This window comes from Pezoporus flaviventris, unplaced genomic scaffold (genome assembly GCF_033815535.1).
Source record: "Pezoporus flaviventris isolate CSIRO_AGI_PZ_B2104156 unplaced genomic scaffold, CSIRO_AGI_Pfla_v1 ptg000005l, whole genome shotgun sequence".
In the NCBI taxonomy this organism is placed as follows: domain Eukaryota; kingdom Metazoa; phylum Chordata; class Aves; order Psittaciformes; family Psittacidae; genus Pezoporus; species Pezoporus flaviventris.
In genome coordinates, this window is record NW_026892553.1 from 6,401,873 (window position 1) to 6,423,112 (window position 21,240).

The 21,240-nt window shown below is 42.2% G+C and overlaps 1 protein-coding gene and 1 long non-coding RNA gene across 6 annotated transcripts in view; one reads left to right on the top strand and one right to left on the bottom strand.

The window, feature by feature from the left end:
* Positions 1–21,240, bottom strand: part of LOC133265390 (uncharacterized) — a 396,645-nt gene that overhangs the window by 71,779 nt on the left and 303,626 nt on the right. The window lies entirely within an intron of this gene.
* CUNH8orf48 (chromosome unknown C8orf48 homolog) overlaps positions 1–21,240 on the top strand; it is a 59,879-nt gene that overhangs the window by 7,498 nt on the left and 31,141 nt on the right. Inside the window, exons 4-8 of one of the 5 annotated variants that reach the window (XR_009741939.1) lie at positions 2,648–2,880; positions 4,427–4,579; positions 5,356–5,440; positions 9,028–9,109; positions 13,948–15,475. Coding sequence is in view for 4 of the 5 variants with exons in the window: in XM_061445849.1 (XP_061301833.1) it covers positions 2,648–2,880; positions 4,427–4,579; positions 5,356–5,440; positions 13,948–14,003 (527 nt within the window). In the remaining variant the exon portion in view is untranslated. The other 4 variants (XM_061445849.1, XM_061445850.1, XM_061445851.1 and 1 more) reach the window with 4 other exon arrangements.

Here is a 21,240-nt window from a genome sequence, read left to right on the forward strand (position 1 = left end):
CAAGTGTACATCCTGAAATGCAGAATTAAAATGTTCCTGAAGAATAGTTGTCAATTCCTACCTTTCATAATTACCTCTCCTTTAACTGTCTTACTTTTTTTTCCTCTTAAAATAGAGCATTGGTAGCACATAATAACAACAAAGTGCCTGCCTATTTTCCTGTTAAATCAGTTAGACATCAAAGGAAAAGGAAGCTCAGTGAAGCTTTTCTTTACTTTTCTCCCTCCACTCATACAGATTTAAAATGTCATATTTAAAGATGTAGTTGCATGCAGAAGGCAAAATCTATGTAGGTCAGTTATAAACTGCACAGCAGGGTTTAGAATGTAGACATGGAAATGAGCTTACCTCTGTTGGTACACACTGAGTGCTGCTTTAATCACAGCAGCTTCTTGGTCCAGTTTGTTGGGCTTCACTTTCTCATACTCTGTGCTTTGTGACCTTACTGCTGTATGATACATGGCTCTGACTGGATCCCTATTCTGGTGTCTGGTTTTGCTACTCTCGTCACCTGTTCCTGCTTTATTCCTCTCCAGCACAGGGAATATGGGAATGCAGGATGCGGGGCAGCCAAGCAGCAGCAAAATCTACTTCTGGAACAGTAATTGACCCTGACAGGGGTTCTCTGTGGGCAGACGTGCAGTGACATTTAAGTCTGCCACACAAATGGAGATGGAGTGTTCAAGCATGTCTAGTTTGGAGATGGAAAGGAGGGACGATGTGAAAAGCACTAGAAATAATCCCAAGCACCACAGCAAGTGCTGGGATCCTCTTTTCCTTCAGCTGAAGGACAGGTGAACCTTGCACAACCAGGAGAAAATCTGAAAGTGTCAACAGTTGTGCACTCAAAGACTAACTTTTAACTGTGTCCTGACTGTTCTCATCAATTTTTTTGTTGTTCCAGTAAAATGACTGTCCTTGATCCTTGATCGTTTTTATTCATTGAGCTTATTTACTGTTAAGCATGAATTAATATTAAGCAAGTAACCTTTTGAAATTGGTTGTGCAGTCAGGTTTAAAATGCTGTTCTCTTTGCTGCTGTTTCTTCTCAAGTCTGTAGGTGCAAATGGAGCAGGTGGGTGGGTGTATGGCAGCTCCCAATTCATGCACTATTAGAAACCAATTCTGAATTAAATGGGCTTCTGGATGCCAGGAGAAACTGAAATGATTGTATTAGGCTGGTATTAAACTGTCACAAATGTTCAGCAGAGCCCATATGCAAGATTCCTGCTTTGCTTAGGCTTAACTAGAGATCCCCTTATCCTTTATAGAGATTGACTGCATTTCTGAAGAGATGCTTGGATTCCTTGCACGATTCCACAGCTCTGTCTTGTGTACTTGAGACTAAACTCATTGCAATGCATTTAGGCAAAGTTCTACATTCATGTTGTTCAGTGTTTTAAGGATTTGTTGTGGTTGTGCCAGGGTACTCCACAAGACTGGAATGCCAATGCACTGATTGCAGGCAAACACAGTGAAATAGGCAGTGTTTGTCTAGAAAAAGTAAAACTGAATTCAAGCACTGAAATGGAGGGTTTTTTTAAATTTTCGAGTGGAAAATTCTTTTTTGCTGTTCTTTTCCAGCTGAATGGGCAGTATAATTCATTTCTGAAGACTTTGAGTGAAAACAAACACTCTTCTGGTGGTCAGAGTGGAGCCCTGAGAAGGGAACGCTGTGTTAGCATTAGCTACGTGCAAAGGTGTTGATGAGACTTTAGTAATGCTTACAGCAGTGTTTTGTCTTCTCATTTCTCCTTTAATTACACACCGTAAAGTGTTTAGTTGGGCCTCAGTAGTTGCATAAAACCGAAACCTGTGTAATAAAGGTAGGGAGGTACTCTCCTTGTTTATATAATTGAAAGCAGTGGTATCTTAGGGCAGCATCGTACTACACAGCATCGTTACATGCTGATGCTCATGAAACACTCTACTGATTGGCTGTGTTTAAGCCTGTGGAAAATCTCCCACTAAGCATTGAATGAAGCTGTAATTCCATCCTTGCCTGCCTATCTGAAGTATAAGCTCTCTTTTTATTTGTAATTACATGCCACTGGGAAGGATAAGAGAAGGTGAAAGATGTTTAAACAAGGTCATAGAAAGAGTTTAGGAAATGATCATTGAAGCTTTAGAGGAAAGTATTTTCTAAGATTAGTTTTAAAAAGCCTAACTGTAGGTTGTAGAATATATTTGAGGTGTTTTCAATAGGTGCTGCACTAATTTTTCAGTGTCTTAGGAGTTACTCCTCAGAGTTACTAGGTGCATAGCTCTTTTTAAATATGAAGTCATTTTGGTTTAGCAAGTTTCAGTTTCATGTCCGAAGAAGCTGAATCTGTATTAGACAATAATGGAAACTCAGTTTAACATCACAGCACTTAAGTAGTTGCTTTATTAATGTATATGTGCCATATCATTAAGTAGTCTAATTCTTTAGAGTTCTTATGTCCTCCCTTCTTTCGAAGACTACTCATACAGATGTTTATTCCTACAGTTATCATCCAGGTTTGTATTTAAACTTTGCACTGCTGTTATTACAGTTGTTGACTCTAGGCTTAACATTGGGTTTGGGTTTTTATTGGGTTCCACAGATAGAATTCTTCCCTTTAATACAGTGATTAACACTTTTGTTTAGTTGATCTATGCCTGACAGAAATGAGTGAACTCTCAGGTGAAGAACTGGATGCTCTCAGGTCCTTTTGCACTAAGAAGATAAGTGGGATGCATCAGCAGCTGATCTCCAAGCAGACAAATAGTGACAAGTCAAGAAAGCTGCAGCTGGGATTGACAGCAAAGAAACCAGACACAAATGACTTGAGCTGCATTGTTCCTGATGGGCTGATGAACAGAATCCGCCTGAAAAACATCGGTGAGACTGTTAAACAGGTACTGCAAGGAAGAAACAATACGGTTTTTTGGGAGAACCACTGCTTGAGAAAGCTGTAATGTAAGGATCAGATCAGATAGCCCTTATGGCATACTCAGGCCTCTGAGAGATTTTTGCTCTGTATCTCAAGATATACCTTTCTCATTTATTTGACACTGCTGCAGAACTGTTGCTGGTAAACAACCCATCATTACAGAACACTGTCTGCTGATAAAGTCCTGATTTGTGGGGTTGAGCCAGGCTGGGTGGGCAGTTACTGCAGTCCACAATAAACCCTGGATCAGCTGAAGAAAACAGCCTGCTTTGATGGTTATGTTTGCAACTGTTATTTATGGAAGTACTCTGCATGTTGTTTGCTTGTGACTCCAGTATTAGAAGTATTCCAAAAACAAAGCCTCCTCCTGCTTCCAGCTTAAACATTAGGTCATGTTAAGAATTAAAACATGCCCAGTAGGATCTTGGTGACATCAGTTCCTATATTAAGAAGCATCCATCATTTTTACACAGTTCAGAGTGCTTTTCTTTTTCACCAGCCTGGTGCCTTTTCCCCCTTGTAAAACACATTCTGACATGGCTCTTCCTTTCAGCTCTGCATCTGAGAGCCTAAAGACTCTTCTTTTTTTGGCCAGTGATACTTGCATTCTTGCCTTGTGCTTGCAGATGGATTTGAATATGTGGTGATACAGATTTGAGTAGTCACTGTTACCTACAGATGCCTTTGCCTGTAAATCTGGGCCTTGGAAATGTCTGTACTTTGAGATTAGTACAGAATGTCTGCATCTGGTCAAGTATTTCTGATAAAGCAGAAAATGAGCTTTGAGTAGTAATCAGCAATTTATTTTGGTTTATTTCAATGTCATTTGCTGGCTTTATTGTCGTAGCAGAGCAAAAGTGATAATGTACTCCCCTGCAATGCCTATGCCAGGTAAGCAGCTGTGATACTTTTAAAGTCAGTTTTTCAGGCTTCCTGTTTCTTAAAATTGCTCTGATGCTTCAGCCATCTGCATTCTTTCACTGTATTAATGGTAACCAACCCACCATCCAAATTTTGTAGAATTCTTATTGCCTCTTATCTTACAGTGTGGTAATACATTTTCTAAGAGCGGTAGCTGACTTCTGTGTCTATTTGCTTCTGGCTTTACCTCAGTGTAATAACATTTTTATGTAGAGAAGTCGTCAAGGAAGAAGACGAAGAGGTTTGGGACTTGACATTTTAGGATTGATTGCATTGCTTTTGTAGTAGCTTGTTTGGTTTATGTAACCAGGTGGAATCTGTGTAAATTACATAAGAGACTATTATTGCTATTTCATAAATGCACAAATGCTGGGATTTGTGTAATGCTTAAGACTTTGTGGTGGGTAAACTGACCAAGGAATTAAGTAGTACTGTAGGAGCAGTACTTATTACAAAATAATTTACAACTGCCTATCAAAGCACATCTTTGTCTTTAGACTGTATCTGTATGTTTATTGCTTGTTCTTAATGGGGTAGTCATATTTTGCTGAGACAAACTTTGCTCATTGCATCAAAGTCTCATTTTTCAGGTGACAGAAACTCGGATCCACGATCCCTCGGTGTGCCCTGACTGTCAGGAGAAGGAGGCAGAGCTAGCCAAGATCACCTTCTGCAGAAGAAAGAAGGTTCTGATGGAAAGTGCTTTAATCCAAGAGAAACTGGAAGAACAGATTTACTTAAGAGTAAGCAAATGTTGTTAAAGAAAAGTTGTGGTACATCTTACCCATACAGTAACTAAAGAAATCTGTAAGCCAGGTTTCCCTCTGACTTTGGGCAGTGGGATCAGATTGACCTAGATGCAGTGCTCCTTATCATTAATAAAATGCTTGGGACTAACATAACTGATCAAGTAATTTGAGTTTCCTTAGCTGAAGGTCTTTCCCAGGGTGTCATGTAATTGTTGTGGGTATGTCTGGATTATTTCTCCACAGCTTGTTTTCTGACAGACTGTCCAAGACAAAATATAAGTAACAAAATAATGTGACAATAGGCGATTGTGCTCCTACTTTCTTATTCATCTTTTGGTGTAGAAGTCTCAGGATAGGGCACTGCAACATTTTATGGTGGCTAAGGCCTCTCACACAGACTGTTACTGCTTCTTGGAAGAACTGCCTTCTGTGTGTCTGCTGTCACAAAGGGTCCAGCTTTATTGTTAGGGAATAACCTTGGAGCAGATGGTAGGCAATGTAAGCTACAACTTATAGAATGCATTGGGTCTTCTGGTGCTATTCCTCAGGATGATCTTCCTTCAGGAAAAACTCTTCTCTCCTTTGTTGAAAGGGAGTCGGATTGAAAGCAGGTCTTTTCTAAGCAGTGAGCAAGTAGTGCTTCCTGAAGCCCTGAGATTGATCTCTGTATTTGTGAGCAGAGTGGGAATTTGGTTTTTTGTTACTTAATAATGCCCACTGTGACTCCATTCACTCCAAACCCAAATAATCTGTGTTTCCTTTTATTTCAGGATACGTTTACACTTCTAGGAGAAGCACTCAGAAGCTTACCCAAACCTTCAGAGGATCCCAGGAACCTAAGGCAAAGGCTGAAAGGTAAGGAAATATTCAGGCCTGAAAGCAGTAAACGTAACTCGGGGACATAAAGAATGGGGGGAGTTTTCTGGGAGCAGTCCCATCTGAATGCCAAGGGCTGTGGATATGACATGTTTTGTCAGTGATGAATTGGGTAATGCTTTAATATTCTTGCAGGTGGAACCTGCTGTGCCCAGCATGCTGGTGTCTGGGTTGTGATTCAGCTCTTTATTCATCCAAATGCAAATGTTGCAATATATTGTGATCCAGCTATATACATTTTTCACATGATGGGAGCCAACACTTTCTATTATTAAGCTGACAAGTAGTAAGGATTGTTTTTTGTGGGATTGCCTGTGGGATTTCAGAGCAGCTCACAGCTGCTTCCATCCATAAGAAAAATAAATGATTCCCTTTTCCAGGGTAGGGAGGTGTGATTACTGAATCTCAATCTTTGCCCACTGTCTCATGGTAAATGGAGAGCCGCAGGTGGAGGAGAGAAAGAAGGTTGCAAAGTGACTACAGAAAGGAATAAAATGAAATATCCTATTTACAGAACTCAGATAATGAGACTGTAACAGAAATTGATCAGGGAGCCTGTGGATGCCAACAGGACGAGAAATGATAATAAATGAAGCATGGGACCTATGTAGCGTAGGTGTTTAAGAAGAGAAAAAACAATGTAGATTAAAATGGGAATAAATAACATAAATTCAAGTGGGATTGAGATGCCAGATAATATTTTTGACATTATTGTTTTTAATACACTTTGAAATTTATTGTAATCCTTTGTGATTTGTTTTCATGATGGCAAAGTCACTGTCTTCTCAAAAATATAGCTGGATGAAGGATTGGTGTATAGCAGACATCCAAATAAAATGGTTTTATGCTGGGGATCTCAGTGGGTTAGACAATGAAGTCAGCTTCTCCAGAGCTTCAGATGTCTCCTGATCTATGGGCACGAGTGCAGCCCACCTTTGTGAGCACTGCTGACAGGAAGAGCTGTTGCATTGTTCTTGCAGTGACCCTGTGACCGTTGGGCCTATGTGGGTCATGAAGTTACTGTTTCCTCAGTCTCCAGTTTCTTGACATCTGTGTGTTTAGATCTCTGAAAGCTGTGGGAACCTTGGAGGGATATCCTATTGAACTCTTCCTGAATTTTTGTTACAAATAGAATTAAGTCTTACTGTTGTGTTTTATTTACCCATTTTGGGACCAGTATATACTGTTGCATTTGGTTTTATATTTTGTACCTATGTAGTTATTTTCTTCTGTATGCTGTATATTGTTTAAGAGTGCTTGAGGGCTGTTTAGCCTCTTGTTTTCACTTCTCACAGAGCAGTAGAATATCTGGAAAGAAAGGCTTGGATATAGAGGTAGCTAAGCCGATCTATGTCAGTGAGTATCTGCCTTTTGGTGCTTAAAAACCTGCCTTGAATGATTTCACTGGGAGCTGATCCTGAGTAGGTCAAGCCCCAAGTGAAAACAACGCAGCCCTAAGCTGTTCAGGGCTTCATGGGCAGCTCAGTCTGGTTTCTTGCAAGCAGCAGTTTTAGTATTCCATCAAAAATATTCCCCTAAGCTTGGTCTTAACTTTAGAATTGTCACTGCAGAATACATAGCTACCGTCTCTTCCCATTATTCTGTAATCCTTAGAAATGTTTAAATCCTTTAATTTTCCTACCCTCCAATCTTACAAACCTGTTTGTTTGAGCTACTCCATCCCTGTTCCTTGCTTTGGACTGTATTTCCTGTTTCTCTCAAGTCTTTCAAAGCCTCCAGCAATCAGCCCAACACTGGGCAAAGGATACCTGTTATTCGTGGGAAGTCTCATAGAGGCTGTCAGGTACAGAAGTGATGATCAGGAGTCAAATCCTTTGTAACTGTAATTTTGTTGTTATTGACAGCGAGTGCAGATTTCAGCCCTTATAACAACCACAGAAAGTGACTTCCAGGACTCTAAATACAGATTAATTATTTCTGTAAGTGAAAGGTAGCACATTGATTTTTCTGCTTTCAGTACAGAGGTGCTTTCTGGACACACTGAAATACTTCTTCGCAACTCTTGTCAAGCTTTTATGTAAATACACTGAACTGTGAGCTGTTTGGGGTAGGCACCTGACAACGTTTGTCTGTGAAATAGCATTCCTGTTTGCAGTGCAGCAGCTGTATGACTCCTGTTTGCATAAATGTTACAAGAATTCAGATAGCTCCTTTGAAAAATCAAAGTGTTTTGCTCATGTCTTTTCCATGTGTTTTCCTACTGCTTATTACAGTTCTCATTTATTTTTCTTATCAAAAATGTCTTTGAGATCTGAGTGTTTGCCTTCTGCTTTCTTGTAGCAGCTATTAGGGATGTACAATGGAATGAGTAATCTGAGTCTCTCAATTTATCGTACATTCCTGCAGTGGCTGAGCTTTGAGATCCCAAAATTCTGCCATGGAAGATGCAGGCGAAGTAAAACCAAACAGTGGATCATGTCTCTTCCTTTTCCCCTCACAGGAGCTGCCCTCTCCCACCTTCCTCAGCAGTAGGTTTTTCTTTTGATCCAGAGAAACACTCTAAAACTATGATCAAGAAATATTGATTCATGGGCTCCTTTGTGCTTGCTGGGGCATAAAAGGAGTGAGGTGGATCAGGGCTGATTCATGTGGTAAGCAGCTCTAGGACTGAAACAAATCAATCTGCCCATTAAAAGTACTTTGGAGCTTTGCTTTCTAGCTTTGTGCTGCACATGGTTGCATTATTTAATCTTAATGATTTGTGATGTGGTAGGGTTCATTGCTCTGAACTTTGTACGAATGCAGAAGGGTTTATTGTATATATCTTGGTTTAGGTGTATGCGATATTATAGTTCATAACTGACTCTTTGGATAAATCTATATTCATCAGATTATCATTCAGATCAGTTTCCTGAGGACAGCAGCAATGTAATTTCCACATTCATCTGCCCTCGCTTTCTCTATAAAAAACCCCAGCCTGATTCCAGGCTCAGTCATTCCTCAGCCTTGTTTCTAACCATCTGTTGGGCCACGGGGCTTTGTATTTGTCATTTGTAAGAGTCACTTTAGTGTTCTATCTATTTTTTTAGCATAGCCAGTTTGATCAGCTTCCAAGGTTTGGAGCTGAGCTCACTTATTTGTACTGGGAACCTGACAAAACTCCTGAGCTGGTGCACTGAGGACAAGGTTTTGCTGCTGGAAGGGATCATGTTCTCTGGAAAATTTTTAATGCCCAGATTCTTCTTCAGTGAGAACCTGAATTGTAGCTTTCAGTTATTGCAAATCCTACACACACACACCAGCAAGAGCTGGAGTGCTTCCAGCTATGTATTTTTAAAGCATTTGAAACATACTTCCCTTCTTCCACCTGAGATTTTTATCACCATTCAGTATGATTTTCAGAGAAGGACTTTGTATTGTCTCTGCTCAGTGAGAGCTGATGTAAATGCTACATGCAGATTGTCACTGCCTGCAACAGGGTTGGTCTTCTGAATGCCACCATGCTTAATGTGGTTTAATTCTGTAAATACATACATTAATGTTACAGATACTACAGTTGCATTGCTTTGATGCAGCTAGCTAACTGCTCCCCTTCCCTCCACAAGGATTCTGTGGATCTTTGCACTGACAGCAGAATGATCTGTATGGGAGGAAAGGGAGGGGGAGCATATACCTTCTGTCAGTAAGGTACTAGAGCCTTTGTCTTTCAAGTTACTTATAGAATTGATTAGGGTACCTTAAAAAAGAAACATTTTCCAGCTTCTGGGCGTGGATATGCACTGCTTATTTATTCATTTATTTTGTAATAAAATAGTACTGTTTGTTCTCACATAGACTAGTATGTTTGATCCATAAATAGGTTTGTAAAATAGATCTGTAGCATGTAACAGAATCCTTTAGAATCTTCTGTGAAAATTCATCTCTTTAGTTGATAGCACTTTAAGAACATTTACATCCTTCATCTTGACATTTTTAACTAGAACATTTTTTGCCTACAGAAGTAAGTTTACAGCATCACAGTATTATAGCTTGTTTAAAAATACATACAGCATTACTGGCAAGTGCAGGCAAGCTAGCTACTTGAGCAGGGCTTCTTGTAATTTTACATGGTTCCTACTTTTTAAAACAATGAAGTATATTAATATTACATCCATCACTTTGTTAGAAAATGTGACTTAGAGATGCTACTCACAACAGAGCTGCCATTTCCCCATGACATATTACAGGCTGTGAAAATAAAAACACACCATCGTATGGTTGGTTTAAAAAGAAGTACAAGCCTAGTTTAAAAAGGGTGTTAAGTTGGTAAATTGGGTTTCAGGAGCACTGGAGGTCTTTAATCCACTTGCAGTTGGAATGCCACTACCACCCCACGTCACTGAACCTCGCCTGAAAGAAATACTGACTTACCACCTGCAAATGCACATAGGGCTGGGTCCTGCATGCCCTCTGCATGGAACTGCTGCTGAAGATGTGGAAGGTTCTTCAGCTGGGAGCTTTCAGGACCAGGCTGCTACTGCTGAGTGTCTGAGAACCTGATTTACTTTAAGACTCCAATTGGATTTCACAATCTTCAGCCAGATGATTAGATGGGTGCAAAACAACACAACTCCACTGAGCTTTACTGAGCTGCTGTGTTGCTTTGCAATAACCAGACCTGACCTTCTGCCTTCCACAGGCCAGTGGGTTTCTGAAGGAGTGTGAGCAACACATTTAAATGCACTGGTTTAGTAATACAACAGAGATCAAAAATACGTGATTGCCTTGGGTTTACTTTGCACAAATGAGACTATATAAATATATATATGTATAATAAAGCTGTAGGAAATCTCCAAACTGCCAACAACTCTTATAAATGAGATAAAACAAGGATAGGTTTGCTTAGAAATGTCATAGTTGCCATTCTTTTATTATTTCCATGTTCAGGTAATGCAAGAGCATTTCATGGTGAATCCTTTGGAGTCTTTCTATGAAACTAGTCCAGGCGTGCTTTGAAAAATGCTCTTTTCTTGGTCTTTCTGATACTCCTCTTGTGCCTTCTGGAGTCTTTTACCTCTCAGTTTCCACTTGTGAAAGCAGTAGGTTACTAGGGATGTTGTTAACAAAGAGAAGATGATAACCAGCACTATTACCAGTGCAATGGTGGATGAGAGGGACCCCTCTAGCTGCGTGGTTTCAGTGTCTCTTGTGGTGTTCAGGTTAGCAAAGCTTTCATAGTCTGTTGAGGCCAGAAGTGCAGGTACAGGGACTTCTTTGAACTTGGGCCTCATTGGGATGCAGTGGCTGTTCTCCCTGGATCAGGACTTCTGAAGAAGCAAGAACTATGGTTCCCTTGTCACCTGTGGCATCTGTGAGGCAGGTTTCTCCTCAGGATCCCCAGGCATAGATGGGGCTCAGAGGCTTTGCTGGTTGATGGAGCCAAGGAGTGCAGTGGGTGTCACGGAGTTTGCAGTACAGGTCATCTATATCCAAAGTTGTGCAAGTCAGGTATGTGATGGTGTCTCTGTCATGGGGCAGGGAAGGCTGCTCTCAGCTGGCTGCAGTTTGAGGCTCTTTTTCTTGAAGAGATAACCAGAGAAAATCAATTTTCCAGTAACATTGTGGTGATAGGGCTTATCTGCAGGCGCAAAAGGAAAACAAGCACTGCAACAAGTGTAGTTTATACCTTAGGGGGTTTCTTCACTGAGAGGTTTCTTCTTCCCTCAAATACTCCCCATAGAGTGAAATCAAAGGTGTATTTTCTTACTGAGGGGCAGCTTGGTTTTGCTGACATCAGGCATTAACAAAATCAGCTGACACAGTACCTCTCAGGTTAACGCAGGGGAGTTATTTTCCCCTCTTCTTCAATATTTGCTCTCAGACTTGCCTTGTCTGAAGGGGATTTGGGGTTTTTGTCCTCGTTACACTGGATTTCAGGAGATGTCCTCACTGATTGTAGCTCTGGAACCTGGAAAAATGACCTGGGTGAGAAATGGCACAGAGTTACTGAAGAGGTGAGCTCTCCTAAAGGCAGGAAGCTGTAACCTAGAATTAAAACCCTTACTCTTTCATAGTTCTGATAGAATTTCAAATACATCCAAGGCATTTGGCTCTGATACATGCTGTGTGTGACAAGTCCTAACAAACTTACTCATCTCAGCAGTTCTGAAGTCAAGAGCTGCTCTGGAGAAGGCAAGGAGCTGGTCTTCCCTGTTCCAAATCTCATGTTAAGAGTTAACTGTGATGAGGAGCAAGGCTGCTCTGCTTTTTGCCTATTTCTGCTGCCACTCGGGACAGGAGGATTTGGCCCCAAGATATTGTACTTTGAGGAGCTGTAAGCACTTTCAGAGCTATTTATTTCAAATAACAGCTTGCTCTAAACCCCCTCCACCCTACTCCCAAATGCTTTGAGGCCAAAATTAGGCTTCAGAGCTCTCACAGCAGAACTGTTTGCTCAGAGGTGCTCTGACAGGATGCAATTGTAATTCATCCTCTTCACAGGATTCATCCCACTTGGGCTTGCAGAGCACTGAGGGTCTCTCTTTCTAATTAACAGCATGCTCTGGTTTGTAATAAAGACTGTTTACTATAGCTTAGCATTCTGTTGGTGTTAAAAGATGTAAATGAGCAGCTCTTGCCAGTTTGGAACAATATGTTCACGTAGACAAAAATAAATGTTAGTTTTAAAGTTGAAAAGCCAGATTTTACTGTAGTTTAGGACAAAAGAATCTGTGCTTGCAAAGCCGATTGGAAGTTCACTTCACGTAGGGGAGTAAGTGCAACATACCACATCTTTGATGAATGCCTGCATGGTGCACTACTGGCAAGTCGTATATCAGGAAGTTATGACAATAGAATATTTCAGTGCTACTTGGCCATGTATTTTACATCCTTCTCAAGAGCCTGAAGAAAGAAATTGCACTAAAAGAACTTAAGGAACTGAGAAATGCCCTCCTGATTTATGGAGTAGCTAAGTGTCCACCACCCACATGAAAGTCTAGGAAGGTGGAATTGTCTCAGTGCTAATGAAAATCAAATCTTGTCATACTTGCCTGAACCTGTGTCTCATCTCATTGGTATCCACAGCTATTAGATCCCTATGGGGAACAGAAAATGGAAAAGATAGAAAAATAATTAGGTATCTGGTACTGTTCCAAGAAGGTGAGTGAATGTTATTTGTAACTTCATTTCACCATCATCAATTCAGGTATGAGTGCTTTGAAAAGCAGAACAGGAATGCTATTAAGAGTTTGCAAAGTACTGCTTGTGCTTCAGCTGCATTTTGGGAGGAGGCTACTTTTATAGGCATTAAAGTGCTGTCAGCGAGTTGAGGGAAGTGGTTATTCACCTCTGCTGAGCAATGGTGAGACCATGGTAGTAGTAGAGGTAAATGTCTTGGCTCATACTGCAGCATCCTACTAAGAAAGGGTTGGACCTCTGGTACTCTGCTTAGACTTTGAGACGGTACATGCTTGTGCACCCACAGAGCGCACATTTCAACTTGAGTCAAGTTCCATCTCCTGAAGTTTCAATGTCAACGCGTTCTCATGAGAAAACTTTCCATTGAACCCCCCAAAACTTCCTTTCCTGTCCATACTCTAAGTGAATTCAAGCAGTAGAGAATAAATTATTCTTACAAGCTCCGTTTGGTTTGTGAGTCGTAAGTATTCAGTGTATTTTGTTTGAGCATTATGAGCGAACTAATGTCTCAGTGCACATTTAATCACCACCACCTTTTAATAACATAAAGGAGAAAGGTTCAGGTATTTACAAGAATAATTTGAGTGATTTTTTTTTTTTTTCCTTAAAATAGTGATTTGCTGGAGGAAACTGCATGAAAGTGAATTAGAATATCTGTAAGCTGAATACATGCTAAACCTTCTCATGAAATAGTGATGTTTTACTTTGGTACTTACACAAGCATAGGCTACAAGTCCTTGACTAGAGATGGACTTTGCTACTGTGGCTCATGTTTTTGTATCTTTCTGTTTTAGCAAGCAGACGTTTAAAGTGCAGCTTCATATAAAATGGGGGGAACTAAATCTGCTCCTTGTTTTCTAATATCCTTAGGACAGGCATTGTCTTTTGTTCTTTGAGCCAAACCTCTGTGCCTCCGAGTACTCCAGCAAAGTAGAGAGAAATCTATTCTTGAGGCTTCGTGTAGCTGTGTGAGGGTGGAAAGGAAGAGCAGCTTGGAAGCAATTTGTATGAGAGGAACAAAGCAAATTACAGTAACAAAATGAGTCTCAAGTGTTAATTAATGTTGTTGGCATCTGTCAAATCTGAAGTACTGAAAGAAAGAAGAATGTTGATTTTACTGACACTCCTTTTATAAGGGCAAAACTTGCCTCTATTTGGTAGTGATGACCTTACCAGTGTTCTGTTAAAAAAGAATAATGATAATTTGCATTGAATCCTTAAAAACTAACCAGTCCAACAGTCAAAATGCCTGGTGGGAGACCAGCCTTGGAGGAGGTTTTAATGGGCTGTGGTTTGTTGGGATTTAAATTGTTCAGATAACTCTGTTTTCTGATTCTCTGTTTCAGGTAAAGGATGCATCGAGTTTGGTGGCTGTCTGAAATCCTCAGCTTCATCAAAATGATGAAGGCCAGAAATCAGACCTAAGCTATTGCAGTTGTGTTGTTTTAATAGGAAGCTGATTGTATGTAGCTGACCATTAGGCTATCTCAAACCTCCTTTGGCTTCCTGATGACACTAAGACTGGTTGTTAAGACACATAAACCAGCAGCAAGTGAGGAAAAGGTATAATACTGTTCTCAAGTGGACACAAAACCATCTTTCCAAAGTAAGGACGACTGACCTCAAACTATGAACCTGCTCCTTGTGAAGTAGCATTACAAAATCCTCTTTGATCTCAGCAGCAGGAGAATCTTTGGTTCCTATCTTCGTGTGTGTCCTGTGCTCCTCCAGACTGCATTTTCAAGCGCTGAATTACTTCTGGCTTTTATACCATCTTAAATATATATTGGCTTTTTAATAGAGTTTCAGGCTTGCTTGCTTTCTGCTTTCAGCTTGCTTGTAAATGTCCCTGCTGCCTTTCAAATTGTCTCTTCTATTTTTATTGCATTACGGAAGAATGCGCCTCCTGCCTCTAAATTTGCATCTTTTTGATGTAGAAAACATTTGTATGAAATGTATCCATCATGTTGCAAACCTGCTATGTAAATGCTGCTTTTCTCCTCATCCAGAGCTAGTGTAGCAAGACATCTACTGATACCCTTGCGCCCGAAATTGCAGGTGAAAGCCACAGGGGGAGTGAGAGCAAATGAAAGCAGGGACAAGGGGAGGGGGGAAGGAGGAAGGAATGGGAGAAGGAAAGAAGGAAGGAAAGGCCTCAGAGAGCTTGTAGTGAGATGCTTTAGCCTTGCTACTTATTTTTCCCTGCATCTTTGATAGACTCGCATGTAAGAGCAAAGGGCCAGATTTTAGGAATGTCTTAAGTACGTAAGTCCACCCTTGCCATTTGGGTTTTGAAAATGGCAAGGGTGAACTTACGTACGCCTTAAGAGTTGTTGCACAACTTATGTCCAGCATCTTTGGGTGCTTAAAATACTTTTGGAAATCATAAGGTTTCAGGTCTACAAAGTGCTGATGAGCTTCCAGCTGAGAGCCAGTTGGGATTCCTGCTTCCCAGCAGGTTCTGGAGGTATGGGCTAAAATGGTAAATGTTGGGTTGTTACAGAACAACTGTTCAGGTATGTTTGCAGTGTCGTGGGGTTTGTAGGTGTTAAACACTATGGGCTTATCTGAGAAGTCCTAAAATCGAACCACCTCTTTATGCCTCTATTTTCTGTATTGTTGATCTCAGAACAGAAAATGTGCTCTGTTTTTACACATAGTCATCCTTAGAAATATGTCTTGTATAAACCCTTTGTGGTTGCACCCAGTGATATAAGTGACAACGTAGATAAAGATTTAAGCAAGTTGATTAATCTTTTAATTCAGTGTATAAAGTTCTAGTCCTGATCTCTCAGAATGCTGAATGCTGTTTTTATGCCAGTGAGCAAGAAAACTCTGCTTTTAGCAGTTGTTCAACTTATTCTGTCTTCACTAGACCTGAGGTTTTGTCTTTTCTTATGCCAGAAGAAAAAAAAAGTGTGAGTTTAAAAACCACTTGTAGTAACTCATTCCCACATTGGTCGGATCCATAAACCAACAGAAAGTTCCTGTAAAAGGAACAGTGGGATCCTGCTTTTCTTTAGAGCTGCAGTGGGCTTGGCTAACTTGAAGGGACACCTGCGTATGACAAAGGTGATTTCTGAGCAGAACCTGGTACCATCTTACCTCTGCATAGAAAGGTGCTGAGCAAAACAGCTCCTTTTGACGCAGGTGGAAGTTGCAGTGTGTGACTGCTCAGGCTCGTGTGGGCATGGACCCTAAGTGTAACATGCTGTTTCTCTGGGCATTTAGTTGATAGAGAACCATCACAGAGCTAATTCTGGGGTATAAGATTTTAATTTTAGTTAGGCAGTGCCTGAAGTGTGGAGCAGTTGAAGCACCAGGCCTGTTGTGTTGGAGCTCTAGACTCTGTCTGAAGTTCATGTTCATCCCACTGATTTTATTGGTGACTTCTCATGATAGCAGAACATGTTAATTTAGTGTAACTGTGATTTGATAAACACCAGCAGCTTTTTAAGGTGTGATTACAGCCTTCTTGTAACTGCATGCTTTGGCAGATGCTCTCTTTTGTCTGCATAAAGCCAAAATCCTTATGGAAGATGATGGTGTCTGTTACCTGGACCAAACTACACGTAAGTTATGTTACAGACTAAGCACTTGATTAATTTCCTCCTTAAAACAGTGTTTCTAAACTGTACTTGTGGTAGATATTTTAGACCTTGTCTGTATGGTGGTGAGAGGGAAGTTTATCATTCTGATCAATGAAATCCTTGTATGACATTTTGAGGGTAGCTTTGAAACTGTACATTAAATGCTCCCTATAGGTGTTCAGACAGGCTGAGCCACACTGCAGTAAATGTGTCGGGAAGAGACACTCAGTGTTACACCTTTCCGTGCTCATACCTAGGGAAGGGTTTGATTCTTTTTCCCTTTTAAATCTGGGAAACAGCGCTGTATCGAAGTGCTGCTCTCTGAACAGCTGAACATGTCTGTTCCTTCATGCTCATCACTTCAAAATAGGCTTTAGTGCATTTTAAAAGCTATGTTGAGGTTGTCTTTCTCACAACAGCACAAACTAGTCCTTGTTTTGGAGAGTGGATTTTCCTGCTAAGCCGTTCTTCACTTTTCCTGCTACAGGCACAGTCTTAGATCATCAGCTAAAAAATGTACCCTGTGGAATGGGGAGTCTTTTTTCCCTTGAGAATTGTCTTTCATGCTTAACTTTTTGCTAATTCAGTTCCTACTCATTTCTTTTGCACATTCTCTGCTCTTCCCACACACCTTTCAAATCAAGGGTGATTACAGAGGCAGCCTCTCAATGCCTTCATTACTCTGTATTTTAAATGTTGCTTCAACTTGCTCAGCGATTTTTATTCCCCCCTTCCCAATTTGCCTGCTTCTGGGATCAGTTTATTCTGCTCCTCTGTGGTACTGGGTTCTTTGGAGTCAGAACGAGTACTTACCAGTCCAGGTACAAGTGCATATTTAATTGTTCTCTGGAGTTATAGGATATATGAAACCTGAAAGCTGTTCAGAGCTGAATTCAAATGAACAAACCCCAAACCTAAGAACCTTCATAAAATAGGATCTGAAGGCAATCCATGGCCTTTTCATTCAATTCTCTTCTACTTTACGGGTGAAGGAGTGTGACTCTAGGCTAACTGGTTGTGAAAGGGAGATGAACAGATGAGATCTGTTTCATATCCCCCTCCCTCTTCTCACCTCTCTCCTTTTTTATTCCTTCCCTACCGCTAGCAAGGAAAGGAATTATAACTGGGATGTTTGCAGCCTTTCTCTTGGATTGAAACTCCTGCAGGGATGACATTTTGTCTTTAAATGTGCCAAAGAGCAAAAGACTATTTGAACATTCAGGTCTTCGTCCAACTCATTTGAAAAGAAAACTCTTCTCCTTTCAGCCAGTGTGCCTATTTGTGACAAATAGTTACAGCCCAGGACTACAATATATTCCATACTCATATTCACCTTTAAAACTGTGCAAGGAAAATAAGTTGTTACAGGGTGGGAGGAAGCAGGGGGCTGAGAGGGGGAGTGATGAATGTCACTTTAAATGCAGCTACTTTGTGCCGTTTCTGGAATAAGAGCACATTCCTTTTCCCACAGCATGGGCTGGAGACAGGCTCTGTGTAATTTGAGGGCTGTAGGTAAGCAGAAAGCACCTTGTTCCTCCTCACTGCCTCCCTCTCTGATCTGAAAGCCCAGGCAGCCTGTCCCTGGGGTGGGTAGAGCTCATGTGCACTGTGGCAAATGAGTAGGCAAGAGGGGAGAAGGGAATAAAGATATTAAGGATTCGGTGTGTTCTGGTCAGCGTTGACTTTCTTTTTAGCTCCAAATCACATTTAACATGGGTAAAGTTATGTGAAATAACTGCATTTGAGATCAGTTAATGTGTCAGAGAGCAGTGGGTTACATGACAGGCGCCTGTGCATTGCTTTAGCTGAGGCTGGCAGGGGCTGAGGGACATGCCACCATCCCCTTTGGGGGTTGAGGGGCTCAGCCTGCATGCATAGGTAGTGAGACAAGGCTTGTATATGCGTGGAGAAGTGGGTGCATGAGGAATGGCAATGGGTGAGGGGTCCCTGGAGCCCTGGTGGGTATAGAGGGGAAGATGCACGTTGGGTGAGCAAAGGAGGGTGTGTTCACAGATGTGCTTTGCACACCTTGGTGCTGTAAGAGGATGTTACACGCGTCTCTGTGAAGGGTGGGTGGATGCGTGCATAGAAAGCTGCCGGTACCCAAGGGAGCACGGTCGCACCTCTGCCTAGAGCTGGATAAGCCCCAGCGAGGGCTGCGAGTGGCCCTGGGCAAGGCTGGGGGGCAGCGGGGTGAGCAGCGCAGCCCTGGGTGCTGCTCTGCTCCGTGCTGTGCCGTGCCAGCGCCGTGCGCCGGGTACCGCACCGCGCCGTGGTGCCCCGGCTGGGAGGCTGCGGAGCCTGGAGCAGGATGCAGCCCAGCAGGAGCAGCCCTTGCTCGGCTCGGCACCCGCCGGACCAGCAGCGCGTCTGCAGCAGGCGCTTCGCGGTGCCTGGGCTTTTTGCTGCTGCACTCTGCACCCCGCGCCAGGAAAACGAGCTGTGTTGGATCAGCTCCTGGGGTGGCTTCTCTCTGAAAGGGGCACACGTGCCCTTCGCTAACGGGGAAGGGAAGGACGCTTTTCCCTGTGTCCGTTTGCAAAATCGCGACCGCTGCCCCCCTCGCTCCTCCACTTTGTTTCTTAAGGAGCCTCCCGTTCCGCACAAAGGATTCATCATAGCCATGCAGCACTCACCTCCTCCGGCCACATCTTCCAACACTCGCTGGGCTACTTTCGGAAGGAGAGAGTGGTCAGGGGGGTGGCAAACTGGGAGCCCGTGCTGTAGCCTCACCACGGAGGTAGCTCCAGACCTTGCGATCTGGCCGGTCTCGTCCCCTCCTTGGTCTTCAAACCGGAGGCAGATAGTGCTGAACAGGCGCGTTGTTGGTGCTGCAGATGCAGGGAGGTGGAAGAGCTCCACGCACCCGCCACCTCAGCAGCACTCACTGATCCCAGCCAAATTCTTCAACTTTATTTAGGGGGAAGAAGAGATCACATGGGGAGCCTCACCAAACTGGGAGGAGCTTGTTAGTGCAGAATCAGGTCACTAACACAAAACCCGGGAGTTAGTCACAGACAAAGATTAATAGTGTTAGCATAATCCAGGCGTGAAAAACAGGCTGAGACAAAGACAAGGGTTGCTTGTGGGAATTAAATGATTCTGTTTTCCTCCCTTATCTGTGTAATTAAGCAGAGTAATTTCTTGCTCCTTTTATCAGGTGAGTTTTCCTAATCGAGGAAGAAATAGATTGTAAAAGAAATGCTTTCAGCTTCCAAGTGCTTCTGAGCACATCCTTCCTGGCTTTCAGTGTGGCATTTCTACAGGCTTTTTGGACGTCTTTAAACACTTCTGAAAAGCTGTCTGTCTCTGTCCTGCTGCGTTGTGTCCATTCAGTCCTACAGAAATAGATGTTACAGACCCCCTTCCAAAATACGCACATGGCCACATAAGATGGTCTAGGTTGGAACAGCCCGTGACTCCAATCTGGAATTTGCATCTCAGACAAGGCAGGGGCTCATCCCTTATTGTCCCACCAGCTTAGAAATCATTGTGGAATCAAGTTTGTACAGCACCCTGTTCTAATCTCTGCCTTTCATTCATTAGCAGATGGCAAAGCTCCCACCAGGAGCGCAGGTAATACAGAAGCTGTCCCTAAGTGCAGAAGAGCTGACTGCTGCCAGGACTGCAGCGGGATCCTTATGGCTTGTCGTATCTTTGTTTGTTTAATCAACTGCATGTTCCCAAAAACCTGTGATGGATTTAGATCATTGAGAGGCCAAGCCTCAAAAAGCAGATGCCTAAATACATACACAACTTGTGGAGGAGTGGGCCTGACTTTTATAGGTGTTGAGCAACTGTTTTTCTGCATTTCCATCTGCTTTGAAGTCACATCCCACCTTCTGCCACCTTCCCCATGTCCACGCTTTTAAAAAGAAATCAGCTTTGAAAAGGAGGCTGTTTGGTCCTTTGCTTACAGAGGCATCCTGCCCAAAAGAAGCTCCATCCTAAAACATGACAGATGAAGGGGAAGGCAGTGACCAGGTGGATTCCCACAACAAAGCTAAGAAGTCTGATGCAAAACTACAGGACAGCTTGTCTGCTGTGCCCCCAAAAGTGACTCGAAGCGGTCATCAAACAAGTTGTACTTGCCTGCAGAGTGACTTGTCCTTCCTTCAGCTTGAGCAATCTTAACCAGCTTTGGTAGTTAAAGGCTGAAACAGGCAAAATGTTGATTCTTGGCATCTTCTTAATGAAGCGCCTTTGCGTTGGAGATGCCATCAGTCGAAAAGCACCTTCATGCCATTGTAGATCAGAATGTGTAAGTAGCTCTGAGTCCTTTGGTGTGCAGTGCACTTCTCTGCTGCTTATTTGGGGAGTGTAACTTTATGCTTCTTGCTTTCATTTGCCCAGCCTGGGGTGCCCAGGGGTGACTGGTGCCTGTTCCACGCTCCCTGCTTCCTGGGGGTCTCCTGAAGGAGTCAGGGGAGGGCAGGAGGAGCTGGAGGGGAGATGATTTGCAATTGCATTTGGTTGTTTTGTAGGGCAAATCAATGGAGTGGAAAAACCCCACTGTATATCTTTACTGTGATACAGGCATGCTACAAACACAGCTGGAACCTGTGCCTGTGCTTTGAACTCAAAAATGGTGTGTTTCTCAGCTAGTAGTGATGAGAACCTGGCTTTTATTACCTGGAGACTGACCTTGATGTACAACTTTCATTTCAAGTGTGCAGAGGCCTGGTTTTCAACAGAGATGCCATCTGTTGTTCTGTAAGATATCTTCTTTGGTTTTATTTCTCTGTGTTGCCAGCTAGCAATGGAAGAGAAGATAACAAAGCTTAGCAAAGACTTTTGCAGGTCTAGTTAGCCTTTACTTTATCGCCCCCAAGTTCTTTGTTTCTGGCTGACTGAAGTTTTCTGCATTTCATAAAACTTCCTTTTATATTTCTTTGTAGACGCAGCTTCTTACCGAAGAATCTCATGTCAGCTTCTTAGTGAAGTATGTCAACTGAAAAAGCTATATATAATGTGTGCATCCATACATATTTATATATGTGCATACTTTTACATATGCAAAGACCTGCAATACAAACTTCTACCAGTTGG